General features: G+C 42.8%; 1 protein-coding gene across 1 annotated transcript in view; it reads right to left on the bottom strand.

Moving 5' to 3' along the window:
* Window positions 1–976: 976 nt before the first annotated feature.
* The window catches only part of ANKRD40 (ankyrin repeat domain 40), a 29391-nt gene continuing 16398 nt past the window's right edge, over window positions 977–13969 (bottom strand). Inside the window, exons 4-5 of the mRNA XM_083148284.1 lie at window positions 6525–6706; window positions 977–3197 (exon numbers count right to left, since the gene is read on the bottom strand). Of these exons, the coding sequence (XP_083004410.1) occupies window positions 3060–3197; window positions 6525–6706 (320 nt within the window). The 3' untranslated portion in view covers window positions 977–3059. The remainder of the gene's footprint in view (window positions 3198–6524; window positions 6707–13969) is intronic.

Genomic DNA, 13969 nt, shown 5'->3' with positions numbered 1-13969 from the left:
TCTCAACTCCACGCCGACGTGGATAGTGGGGGTATGAAAAGGTCGGAGGACGCGTACCGCCGCCCCTCGCGGGCTCGCTGTGCTCGCCACGCTTCGGGTTGGCGTGGATCGTGGGGTGGCGTTACAAATTTGGGGGGACATTTAAGTGTTAATTGTGCCTATTTGGGCACAATTTAACTATTTGGGCATTTAACATTGATTCCTATGGCCAAATCGCGGCCATTGAAGCATTGAATGTAAAATCGCGGGCAGCACTAAATTTAACATTGAACCCTATGGGAAATCGCGGGGATCGCGGGCATCGCGTCGCGGCCGTTAATGTACTGGCCGCGATGCCCGCGATCCCCATGATGGGCGCCCAACTAAGTAAAGAGTACCAAAAAAAACCTGTAATTAGGTATCATACAAATACATGTGGTGAACAATCTTAACAATGAATACAGCTCTGATTAGTTATTCAGTTTGAAGGATGACAGGGGTCCAACGCGTTTCGTCATGGTCATGACTTCATCAGGGGCGAGAGAGCAATCGAATAATAACTATGAGTGTCCTATACCGTGGTATCCACAGATGAATAATTCTAGACAACAGTCTGGAAAGATCCCAATCACTCGAGACAGAAAAAAGTTTTTTTCCAAAATCAGTGGAGTTATTTAGAGAGTTTGTTGGAAAAGATTTCCACAATAATGGACTCAAGGAGCCCATACACGCTCCGTTGTGTACGGCTCCGTTCTGTACTATGCGATGCGCGCTCCCGCGCATCACATAGTACGGTACAAAAAGTATGTGCTGCACATACTTTTTGTACTTTTTGTATCGGATTGCAGTGCATGCACACTGCATGCACTAGGGATGCGATCCGACACGATGTGTGCTGTTTAAGTCCCAAACGGATCCGTTAAACGGACCGTGTATGGGCTGCTTCGGGAGTACTAGCATAAATAAATAAATACAAAAATACTCACCACAGAAAATATTAATGTTATAACCTGTTTATTTGTAAACAATGAGTAACTAAATGACATAAAATCTGTACAGAATTAGACAAAGCAGCTGATCTGTACGCACCCCACAAGGTAATTGTATTAGGATTTATTAGAAGAAACAATTGGTCTGGGTCAGTAATGCTCAATAGTGGTCAGTTGTTAAATATGTTCTGGAATCTATACAGATGCTAAATGTAAAGTGAAACTAATTATAAGAATTATATTCAAGGTTATTACCAAGACCCTTAAATACTAATTTAGGACACAAATACTTCTTCTGGGTTAGCTACTGTTTCACCGACAACCCACCAACAAGGATAGGGGTAGTCAAGCTATCCAACACTAATGAAACGAGTCCCATTGTAAACAGTGTCAGACTAGTTGAAGACCTGATAAAAGTGACATATAGGGGGTAATTCTGATTCACTCAAAAAGGCACAATCACTTTCTAATGGACAAAACCATATGCACTCGGGTGGGGCTGATGTGACATGTGCAGAGAGAGTTAGATTTGGGTGTTTTATTGTTTCTGTGCAGGGTAAATACTGGCTGCTTTATTTTTACACTTCAATATAAATATCAGTTTGAAGCACACCCCCCATGTAAATCTAACTCTCTGCACATGTTATATCAGCCCCACCTGGAGTGCATATGGTTTTGTCCATCAGATAGTGATTGTGCCTTTCCGAGTGAGGAAGAATAACTCCCATAGTTTTTACCCTACACCCCTGAGAAATAACAGTTAACCATGAACCCAGAAATATTAATAGGTTTAATTAGTGTATATTTTTTCATCAAACAATACTGTTATATAGCCAAAACTCTTTCTATTGAGGGTAATACAGAATTTGTTAATACTGATCTATGTTGCTACTGATAAATAGATCATTTTTTATAATCGTGCTTTTATGGAAGAAGTATGTTGTGAAATTAAAATGAGGATGTTTTTATTGCAAGTCTACATAGGTAACGGTCATGTACCAGAGGCCGTAAGGTCTATTAGGAAAAAAAAAATATGCCATACACATTAACAGTCAGAGAAACCAGTCCTCAGACACCTGGTTTAACAAATAAATGTAGGCTGAAGAGGAAGGAACAGTATTTAAGCAAGAAAATATCTGTCTGCCAATTTTGGGTGAAAAACATTTAGAAAAATTATCTAGTTAAAAAAGACAACTTATTCGAGCTCAAGCTCAATGATACTTCCCCTATATTAACATTTTGGGGGGTATTCAATCTCCCGCAGCCATCTCGCGACGGGGGAGATGGCTGCGGGGCTCTATTCAATGCCGTCTTCCCCAACTGCATTGAACAGGGGATCAAGGCAGAACAAACCCGACTTCACAAGTAGTCAGACTCGTTCTGATGAGCTCCCGGCTGCAGCTCCCGCTGCAGGTGGGACATTGAATCCCACCTGCGATTTCTTGGTCGCGCAGACTGAGAACGGGACAGGGTCACGGCTGTTTGAGTGCCAAGTGCATTTGTCAAAAAAAGTATAAAAATGTTTCCAAGCAGACATTTTTATGCATCATAATGACCTGTAATGTTTACCTTATATAGGAAATATAATCTTTAATCTATAAACACAAAAAAATGTATTTGAATTTATATAACAAATGTGAGTGAAGCTGGCATTTTTAGTGGATATCTTGCACATCTCTCAGAGATGTTGGCACGCAAAGGGTTAAATAAAAATATGACCGAAATGACTAAATGGACCATATAATACGGAGCCTCTCAACTGCTGCCTAGCATGCCCTGCCAAGCTGCCACAAAGGAAGCACAACCATACAAGATGCTTTATGGATTTTAAATTAAAACTATATATCTCTCTCTCTCTTGCAGTCAAATTGAAAATAATTAATTTAACAAAAAATAAACTTTGTTATCCTGTTTATTCTGTGCTTCTTTAAACTCTACTGAGCAATGCAGGTTGCTTAAGTATTGTTAAATAACGGATCTGCATGTCACAAAAACACCCCTTGTTCAGTACATCTGAACTAAGGCTGCACTGCGTAATGTATTTTTCTGCTAGTCGGTTAGGTACAGCACACTCGTATTGTATATACACTGTCAGTAGGTAAGCTTTGATGCCTTATTGTTAAAACAGGGCCTTTCCGTTAGTGTTGTTGATGTCCTGAATGGGCTGTGGTCATGTTTCAGAACCAGTTCCAGCTCTTGGAAATACTGCAGTCTTGCAACATCTTTGTCCTGAAACAGAAAATAGTGACAAGTTAAATCAAATGTCATCCTTACATCAAGTGCTAAACATTACCTGTAAAGAAGTGTGTCATTCTTCATGGAAATACTGTGCATGAATATGCAAGAAAAACGATTTATTTATAACAAAGACATATGTCTAGTTCCCAGTATATAAAGGCCCTTATTCAGGTTCATTCGCAAAGGCAAATTCCTTCTCAAATGAACAAAACCATGTGCACTGCAGGGGAGGGCAGATGTAACATGTGCAGAGAGATTTAGATTTGGGCGATTTTTTTTTTTTCTGTGCAGGGTAAATACAGACTGCTATATTTTTACACTGCAATATAGATCTCACCTTGAAGTAAAACCCCACCCGAATTCTCTCTGTTACATCTGCAGTGCACATGGTTTTGTCCATTTATGAAGGAATTTGCCTTTGCGGGTGAACCAGAATAAGGGCCAAAGTATCAAATGGGTTTGCTCGAAATGTTACTAATATTTCAGCAAAACATTATTTACTACAATTGCTGAATTAACAAAAACTTACAGTGTGAAAATGTCAAGGAACAGACCCGTGATTCCCCTGGATATGCCACCTAGTGGTGACTTCAGCCACTAACATGACGCAGGAAATGACACGCAAAGGGACAAATGAAGAGCACTTGTAAGACAAAGCAAGATTTGCAGAAGGAATTTTTACATACACTTGCCGAGAACAGCAGGGATAATTCTCACCTATTATCATTAATAAGGTTGAAAAGACATTATATTGCTAGTACGATTACTTGCAATAGCATTAAAAATCAATTAACCATAGGTGAATGTCATACTAAACCAAATCGAAATTATGCATGTACACTGCATGAACTATGGAGGCTTTGCCGAGTTGCAAAAGTCCATTTTTCAGATGGATTTTGTGATATGTTTAACCATTTGCAGGTGACTTATTCATATGCAGCTTCATATCCATTTGCAGGCTAGATCTAGTCACACATTATGTGATTTCTTAGGTCGAACCAACACTGGAAGGTGACAACACATATTAGGCTATTTTCTTTTTTTTAGGTTTCAGACTTTTTTGCAGCCCCACAATGAATGTGCATATATATCCCACAAGGAGGAAGAGGTAATCATTATAAACCATAGTAAATATATATGGATGAATGATAATGCAAACAAGCTTCATGATATCGGAATCTTGCGGTCAGTTTCGCCACTATTAAAGACATTGTTTTACCATGTATTTTTACTTTTTGGGGAGGCAAAAAAAGTCTCAAAAAGTAGTGAAAATGACCTGAATTTTTTGGCCTAGGCAAAAAAAAAAAAAAAAGAATTTGAATAGGGCCCATATGGCTTATAAAACAGAGAAAGGGGCAATTTTTTGCACTAACTGAATACCCCGCTACATGGTAAAACAGTCTGAACACCAAATAATCGGGTGTTCAAACAGTTCTACCATGTATAGGGGTATTAAATTAGTGTGAAAAGTTGACACTTTCCTCCATCATTGTACATAGCCTAATGTGGATCTAGCTTAAGTTTACCAAGATTGTATCGAATGTGCGGAGACGGAATTGTGAACTATGATGAGTGTTGATTACAGAGAGATCTGTTTGATTTCAGGAGTAAACAACTGCTGCAGCAGTGTGCTGATAATAACAATGGCTACTGTATGAAACCAACATGTGGATGTGGGTAGTGTGGTCACATAGAGGAGTACAAGTCTAACACGGCATATGGATAAATATCTGGATGTAGTTACAAGAGTCTTTCAGCGACAAAGTGGTTACAGTACAGGCAGTAAATAGAATCAGTTATTTGCCATTTCCATTCCACCATTTAGCTCACAGATTGACTCATGACTGGTTCGTGAGAGTGAGATGGAGAAAACTTGAAGATGATGTTTCTTGAATGTACAACAGATGAGGAGAGAGAGAGAGAGAGTATGTCACTGGGTGGTGCACCTCCCAGTGACATTCTCTCTCTCTCTCTCTCTCTCATCTGTTGTACATTTAAATTGTGTCCTGTGGTAGATCACCCCCTAATCTGTCACTCTGTCAAACTGACTATAGATCATACATATAGGGGGTTTTCATTGTACTGATATTGTATTGATATTTTCTGTGCGACCAGTCAAACCAACCCCCATTTGTGTTTCTTTAATGTGCCTACCAGTGTCAAATACTTATTCTTTTTTGCAAAATGTAACACCTATTGAAAACTCTAACAGTTTGATATATTATAGGTAGTGTATCTCCATGGCTGTCTTCCTAAAAAGTGTATAAGTATTTGGGATATGGTCACTAGGTCGACCTTATTTAGGTTGACAGCTGAAATACTGTAGGTTGATACGGCTAAGGGTTGGAAGGTTGACACAATCATTAGGTCGACAGTCAAAAAGTCAACATGAGTTTTGTTTTAGCCGACATGTGCCGACAGGTGGTACTTCATACCCTACCATCCACTATGGCTTGGTTGGAGAATATAATAGTGTGTGGAGCGCAGCGAGGCACCGTGCCCAAAGCATGGCGAGCGCAGCAAGGGGACGTTGTACACTTAGATGGGTCCATGTCGACTATGTTGACATTTGGGGGTGGGTGGGTTAAAATTTTAGGTCAACCTTTTAACTGTTGACCTTCCCATTGTTGACCTAATGCATGTGTTGACCTTCCAACCCTGTCTGCCTCAGCCATGTTGACCTATTTCAGGTGTCGACCTTCAGTGGTCAACCCAATGCATGTCAACCTAAATAGGGCTGATCCAATGACCCATACCTAAGTATTCAAGGGGCCGGGAATATGCATTCTTCTTCCGAACACTTGGCACCCAGCACATGTCATCTGCCTTGCAACAACCAGCACAAAACTACAAAGGCACTCCCATGGAATTGGGAAAAGATACCAGTACTTTATATTCCAGAAAAAGTGCACGAAACCAACAAACACATATACAGTAGTATGTGGATGTATTTGTGAAATAAAATGTTTGGAGTTAATTATGCAAATTGCCCCCTTTTCCTACCCCCATGAAAAATATGGATTTTTTTATATTCAAAATTGCTTATTAGAGCTGTTGTACTGTATTAGAAGTATGTGTCTTCTGTCATCTCTCTCCCCTTTCTGGGCTTGGTTTTGAAGAACAACACTGGCGAAATCACACAACAGAATCCCATGCAAACGACAATCGAGGATGCATGCACCAGTAGCGAAAGGGCAAGGAGTGGAGCTTAGTTCCTCCTCCGAGCACTGTTTAGCTGATCACTGCAGGATATTAGAAAGGTAAGTTCCCTGGGGGTGGGTTGGGAGTAGTGTTAAGACCTATAATGGTAGAACGTACCTTCCTGAGCATAGTGTTTGGTAGTTTCCTTATTTTCTCCACATTCTCTGGATTTACCCCAAGCTCATAACAGCAAACTCGGAGCAGTTCCCGGTAAGTCAGCTCCTCTCTATCCATTTCCACCTCAATGAAGTCATTATCCACAGGTGCATTACTTTGAATTCTCACTTTCAGGACTAATTCTGTCCAAGAACAAGACAAACAAAATACACCATAATGTTACAGGCACATTGTCAATAAAATATAGTTACTATACACAGACAGAACCTAAAATAGACCTTTCACCTTCTCCTTCATCTTTGCAGTAGTCATGTCAAACAGACTATTTTAGCTTGCCAGGTCGCATGAAAATCTTATAGGGGGTATTGAAATGTTTGTTCTCTTTTTCACGCCTATTCTCCCTTTTTTTCACAACATTTATATGTTGTAATATTAGATTGATACTCAATTCTTTAAAAGTTTTTTGAACATCTTTTATTTAACAGTCATTTTCAATGGACTTCCTGAAATGTTTGGTGATAAATTTCATGCCTTCTAAGTCTTAATAGTCGTCTAAACTTGATAATTTTCTCGTCATTTTATTCACCTGGGTGTTGGGTGGTGATAAAAGTGTTGTTATTTTTATTCTTTAAAAGTAAAGGTGATGGGATTGTGTGGCACGATTCCTTTGCTAGATACGATACGCTTCTGGGCAGTGCAGGAGGTGCAGCACGGGAATTATTAGTTGTGGTCTGCAGTGTGCAAGGTTCCAGTGGTGTCGGCATTGCGGGTGTGCCGACAGGGGCCTGTGATCTCTGTGACTGCAGTCTTAAACAGGTTGCCAGAGGGTGAGTGTGGGGGGAGTTTGCGGGCGCGGTGCTATATATATATATATATATATATATATATATATATATATATATATATATATATATATATATATATATATTATATACTTGGCTGTGCGGCCTGGCACTCTCCCAAAACAATAGCGCCCCGGTGCCCTCCGGAAGATATTTAGGGTAATCAGACAAAAACAAACTGCGGCACTCCAGGGTCTTGTAAAAATTCAAAGTGGCATTTATTCCATAAATGCAGAAAGATCCGACGTTTCGAGGATCAAGTCCCCGTTTTCAAGGTGTGGTGATACCACACCTTGAAAACGGGGACTTGATCCTCAAAACGTCGGATCTTTCTGCATTTATGGAATAAATGCCACTTTGAATTTTTACAAGACCCTGGAGTGCCGCAGTTTGTTTTTGTCTGATTACCCTATATATATATATATATATATATATATATATATATATATATATATATATATATATAGCTGTATGCACCTAGTTCTGTGCCAGGGCTTTTTCGAGCCTATTTAGCATCCATTGTGAACACGTAAAAATGCGCCCTGCCCTATACATGGGGGAAAGTATGCACATGCTCCAGGAAAGGTGTGTGGCCTAACAGTGAGGGGAGGCAAGAGTGCAGGCGATGGGCCCTGCCCACAGGACGAGTACAGAGCTGACACAGCCAGTACAGTAATATCCTTCCCCAGCCATACCCCGCGAACATGGAAGCACATACTCTTGCCGTTGCCCGCAAAAGGTATGCAGCAAAAATGTACACTGAAATGCCAATTACACATTATACCGCACACCGTAATGCCCCTTACATAATTATGCCACAACGCCCATTACATATACCACAGGCCGTAATGCCCATAACGCATTATACCACACACCATAATGCATATTGCCTATTATGCCACAAGTGGTATATGCTTGTTGCCAGGAGATTACATGCTCCTTTCCATGGGATGTTTCATGCTTGTTGCCATGTGGGCTTTGTATATTTTATATACATCCATACCCCTATATTATGCCCATTACCCCCACCAGTTATATACTTTTGGCACGTCAGACCCACCAACCTCCCCTTATATAATGTTTGACCATCTACCCCTTATGTACCTTTTAGTTGGGGCAGGTTCTGCAAGGAAGGCAGCAGAGTGCAGCATCAACCAAAAAAAGTGAGGTGCAGGGAGCCGGGGACAGTGGGGTGCAGAGAGCCATGGTTAGAGCAGCAGTGCACCCTTACTGCTAGTTTATTGATATAATTATTAGAGCGGGCGCCCGACAAGGCTGCTTGCTTAGGCAGCAGCATAGCATGGTGGGTCAGCTGAAGCAATGAACCGGGCCCCACTACCCACCCTTTGCTCCTCCATCCTTTTCCGCAGTGATGCGGCAGCTGGGGCTAATTACAAAAATTAAGAAATCAGTCCCAAGGCGCAACCTCTCTCCTTCTACTGAGTCCTGGAAATGGTGATCACCACACAATCACTGCAGTGTTGAAATATGGAAAGAAAAAAAAGGACCCTGGGCGATGGAGAGCTGAATACACAGTCGTTCTTAGGTTCACTTCGGATCTGTCACATACGGAACGATCTCATTGGATGGTATACATATATATATATATATATATATATAAAAAGAGTAACAATGTGTAGATTGTCTGAAACTCTATGGAAATGAAAAGTACATGCATACCCTCACTCATGCTAGTGTGTAGGAAAACATGCGTTTCTTTACAGTCATCTGGGGTTCACCAGGCGTAGAACCAGAACATTTTGTAAAAAAGGTGCGCACCATAATGATGTTCCAGAATGATGTTCATAGCATATCAAATGGTCATAAAAACAATCCCACTCAGGAGAGGAGAATCTGTCTTCTATTTGAGTGGGTTTGTGACATTTGCCAGTACCTATAGTGCGGTATACGGCCATTATCCGCACTTTAAGGTACTGTGATTCAATCTTCCATCCCAGCTGTATGTTGATATTCACTGTTTATTAAATATTGGGTTCTTGTTTCCTAGCACGGCGCCCATCGCATACCAAACTTAGTGGTGTGTGATGCCATGCGATATTCCTGTTAAATTAACAGGAGTGCTTGTACAATGAAATATCGCATAGCATTGCATGCCAGCAAATGGCATGCGATGCGATGTGATGCAATTTTTAATTGTACAAGCACCCTGGTGGGTGCTTACAATGTTAAATGCACCCCCATTGTCAACGCCACCCCCACTATCAACGCCAACCCGAAGCGTGGCGAGTGCAGCGAGCCCCGCGATTACTTTACATGTATTCCCCGTCCGCTCGCCACGCTTTGGGCTCGTATTCCGCATCCGCTTGCCACACTATCTAAAATCAACTCCACGCCGATATGGATAGTGGGGGTTGATAGTGGGGTGGCGTTGACAATGGGGGTGCCTTTAACATTGTAAGCACCCATCAAGGTGCTTGTACAATTAAAAATCCAATCGCATCGCATGCCGCTATATTGCATGCGATGCGATTGTATAAGATGTACTACGATCAAAATCGTGGGCGCCGTGCTAGGAAACAGGTACCAAATATTGTTTAAATTTTACTGAAAGAGGATTCTCTCTTCCGTTATTATGACCATTTGATATGAACATCATTCTGGAGGATTTACACCAGGCATGTCCAAAGTCCGGTCCGGGGGCCAATTGAGGCCCATGATGTCACTTCAAGCGGAGCGGCTGGAGGCTGAAGTGGGACGCACAGCACAGAACTCTAGAGGTGGGACCCCGGTGAGCGTGCCTTTACCTTGCTGTCTTCATTGGTGAGGGGGTGCCGGCTGCCACTGTGGGACGTGTTTGCCGTCTTTCAGATGAGTATGTGTCCACCTCTTGCTTCTGCAATTATTTATCACCCTCCATCGTGATCACAGTGACAGCAGTGTGTGGGGCGGGGGGAGCAGCTCCCGTAATATGCGGAGCGGAGAAGGGCGGCGGCAGGAGCCCAAGCATCTGTCTCCTGCAGTGGGGGGCATACAGTGAATGGGGCAGAGTGGGGGGCATACAGTGAATGGGGCAGAGTGGGGGGCATACAGTGAATGGGACAGAGTGAGGGGCATACAGTGAATGGGGCAGAGTGGGGGCATACAGTGAATGGGGGCAGAGTGGGGGCATACAGTGAATGGGGCAGAGTGGGGGCATACAGTGAATGGGGGCAGAGTGGGGGCATACAGTGAATGGGGGCTGAGTGGGGGCATACAGTAAATGGGACAGGCTGGGGGAAATATGAAGAAGGGGGGGGTCAGATGGGGAATATACAGTGAAGGGGCACGCTGGGGGACATACAGTGAGTGTGGGCACGCTGGGGGACATACAGTGAATGGGGGAAGAGTGGGAAACCATTCTGATGTGATTGTTTAAAGAATGTCAGGCTGAATGGTAGGCCCCGACACATTTTCACGTCACCATATCTGGCCCTCTTTGCAAAAAGTTTGGACACCCCTGGTTTACACCATTAACCAAAGATACCTTTTTATATGCATGTCTCAGGTAACTTCTACAAATGGTGAACCCCGGATGACTTTAAAGAAACAACAACAAGGGAAGAGAAGAAAGACTGTTATGTACGTGACGCACTGTTAGGACAAGAAAAATTAATAAAATGTAACCTTTAATTGTTTATTTTAAGACTTGCGACATATAAAAACAATTGCCAAAGAGGCAAAGAGGAAGAAACAAAGTGTTTTTAAAAAAGGGGATATAGATCCTCTCAAATTGAACCCCAATGTCCTGTTCCCAGTGTAATTGCTAGATTAGGTGCGTGTTGCTGTATATCTTACAGTGTGTACCCACTCATGAAATGAACAAATCTGTTACAATTTTCACTTAATTAAGTTACTTTTGTTTAATATTAGTTTATAACACAGATTGCTCCCAAGGACTGTGCAGATAAATTAGGACAGCAAAGTAAATATGTCTGTTTGGTCCTTTGAAACATCAAAAAAAGGGGTTGCCGCCTAGTATCTGCACATATATTGCGCAGTGTGTAGCACAGTCTTAAATAATAACAGACTACGGGGCCGGCTGGTAGTATACGTGCCGTATTTCACATCTAAAGTGTACCCGTTAGATCTGATATTGGGAACACAAATCGGCTGTTAGTGTTCTCTGCCGTTTGTTTGGTTCCTCTCCGCAGGGAAAGTGGCTTGTACGTATGCCACTGTTCCCGGCTGTGCTGGTAGTGCGTCGGTGTCTGTGGGGAGATCACTGTCAGTGGTAAGGCTGTGATTCTCCAACTCGCAGACCCGCGTCGCGCTCCGTCACTTGACACTGCGCCTAACAGAGGGACGCACCGGCCGGGTGCTGTATCTGCACTGGCGTGCTGTAATCACATCTGAGTCTTGGAGGCCGTGGTCAGGTTCTGACCCCACAGCTCCTATCAGATGCGCCCTCTGTGAGTGGATACTGTAACGCCCTATACATCAATCAAAATACATTTCATGGGGGAAGGGGACATGGGGATATTTCACACACTAAGTGTGTCTGGTCAACGCGCGTGTCGCCACCAGCTTCATCAGGACCTGAAGGGAGGAAGGCAGGTTGTTTTAGCGGGGCGCTGCCAGAGAGGCAGGGCGCATTTTGGCCTTTAAAAATGGGGCAGGGCGCAGCACCCCGCTAAAACAGCCTAGTTACTCTTCATTTATTTATTTTTTATATACTATCCAATGAGATTGTTCCGGATGTGACAGATCCGAAGGGCAGTTAAGAAGTCCTGAATAGCGGAGACGACATCAAGGCCGTCGAACTGAAGGCGGTGAAAAAAATAGATGCCCAAAGCTTTTTTGCTTATTTTTTTGCCAAGTCAGCACAAGGAGCCAGTGCTATATATATTAAATATGGAGTTGTCAATTACCTACAGTAGCTCCCAAATAAAGGTTTAATTAGCCACCGACAAATACCTTTATGTAAAGGTAAAGTGGAGTAGGGACAGGGTTAAACAGGGATGCATAATTTAACTGTTGCTTAGTAAACTCTATACTCTTCCACATCAGTGGCTGAGTATAGAACAAACATTACATACGCACCTTCAGAAGTAAATATAGATATTCTGTTAAGAAAGGATACAATTTATTAAAATCTATCCTGTGTAACAAAGTGTTAAAGTTTCTAAGGCAATTTTTTTTTAAATATATACATATTTTATCCACCCCCCCCCCCCCCCCCATCAGGGGCGTCCCATAAATGAAAGGCTCCTCACATATTCATAGAACATAAGAGCACTCACCAGACTTCATACAAATGATACCTTGTGTATGTATTCAAACATCATCACAAGCTGCTGTTTTGGTTCTCAGCTGGATCTTTGTCAAGACCACCGCAGACAAAGGCAGTGTACAGAATACCCATCTCTAACCCTCTGGTCTATAAATACCTGACACACACCTGGCCTCGATCAGTGCATCCACACCACCAGAAATACCCAAAACCGCGATGTCACTTCTGATTTTAGGTATTTTATACATTCTCTCCACAACACAACTGCAGATATCAGATGTGAAGTTGCCACCAATAGTCACGCAATAGCCATGTTTCTCTGCATACATAATCCGAGTGGACGTCAGCTACATGCCCCAAAAATGGTCATGGCACTCCTGCGTTTTTATAACCATTCCCTGATATCTCCTGTAAACTGTCCATACCTGTCAATCGCTCTGTGATTATATTCTCACTGCAAGTGCGATCAAAAAGGAACCTTGTGAAGAGTGCAGTGCAATCAGAGCATCAATGCGGACATTATTTCATCTCTCTGACCCTGTAACAAATCTCTATCATGCTCTGTGCAAAAATACACATATCTATACAGAGCATTTCTCTTACCAAACAGGCCAGTAACCGGACTTAAGTGCCGGCTTCTGTGCAGTGCCACTCCTTTAATAGAAGAAGTTTTGCATCCTGCAGAACACTGAAACATTCACTTAGAAATAGGACAGTTTGCAGTACATTTTTGGGTACTTGTTTCCTAGCACGGCCACAAAGATTTCTATCGTGGTGGTCGTGTCGGAAAAAATCGTGTCGGTCGCATACCAAAACGCACACGACGCGACCGTTGCGATGTACCCGATTTCTCCATAGGCTTCAATGTTAAAATAATTTAACATTGAAGCCTATGGAGAAATCGGGTCCATCGTGTCCTTAGGCTTCAATGTTAAATTATTTTAACATTGAAACTGAGTCCATTTAACATATAAAAAAATGGGTAAAGGGCCAATATGGGCCATTTCTCATTGGGTATGGCCCCGTCAAGTGTGTAAAAAATAATGTCCCCCCATTGTGGCCGCCACCCCCACGATTGACGCGAACCCGAAGCGTGGCAAGCGCAGCGAGCCCGCGAGGGGCGGCGGTGCGCGTCCTCCGACCGTTTCATTCCCCTACTATCCACGTCGGCGTGGATTTGAGAATAGATTCGTGTGGCGAGCACAGCGAGCCCGAAGCGTGGCGAGCGCAGCGAGCCCCGCGAGGGGACGCGGACAGCTGTGAAGCCCGCGAGGGGACGCGGATACCTGTGAAGGTATCCGCGTCCCCTCACGGGGCTCGCCACGCTTCGGGCTCGCCACACTAATCTATTCTCAACTCCACGCCGACGTGGA

This window comes from Crinia signifera, chromosome 6 (assembly GCF_055691185.1).
Source record: "Crinia signifera chromosome 6, ASM5569118v1, whole genome shotgun sequence".
Taxonomy (NCBI): Eukaryota; Metazoa; Chordata; class Amphibia; order Anura; family Myobatrachidae; genus Crinia; species Crinia signifera.
Note: the sequence above shows the minus strand (reverse complement) of the source record. Positions and strands in the feature narration are given on the sequence as shown.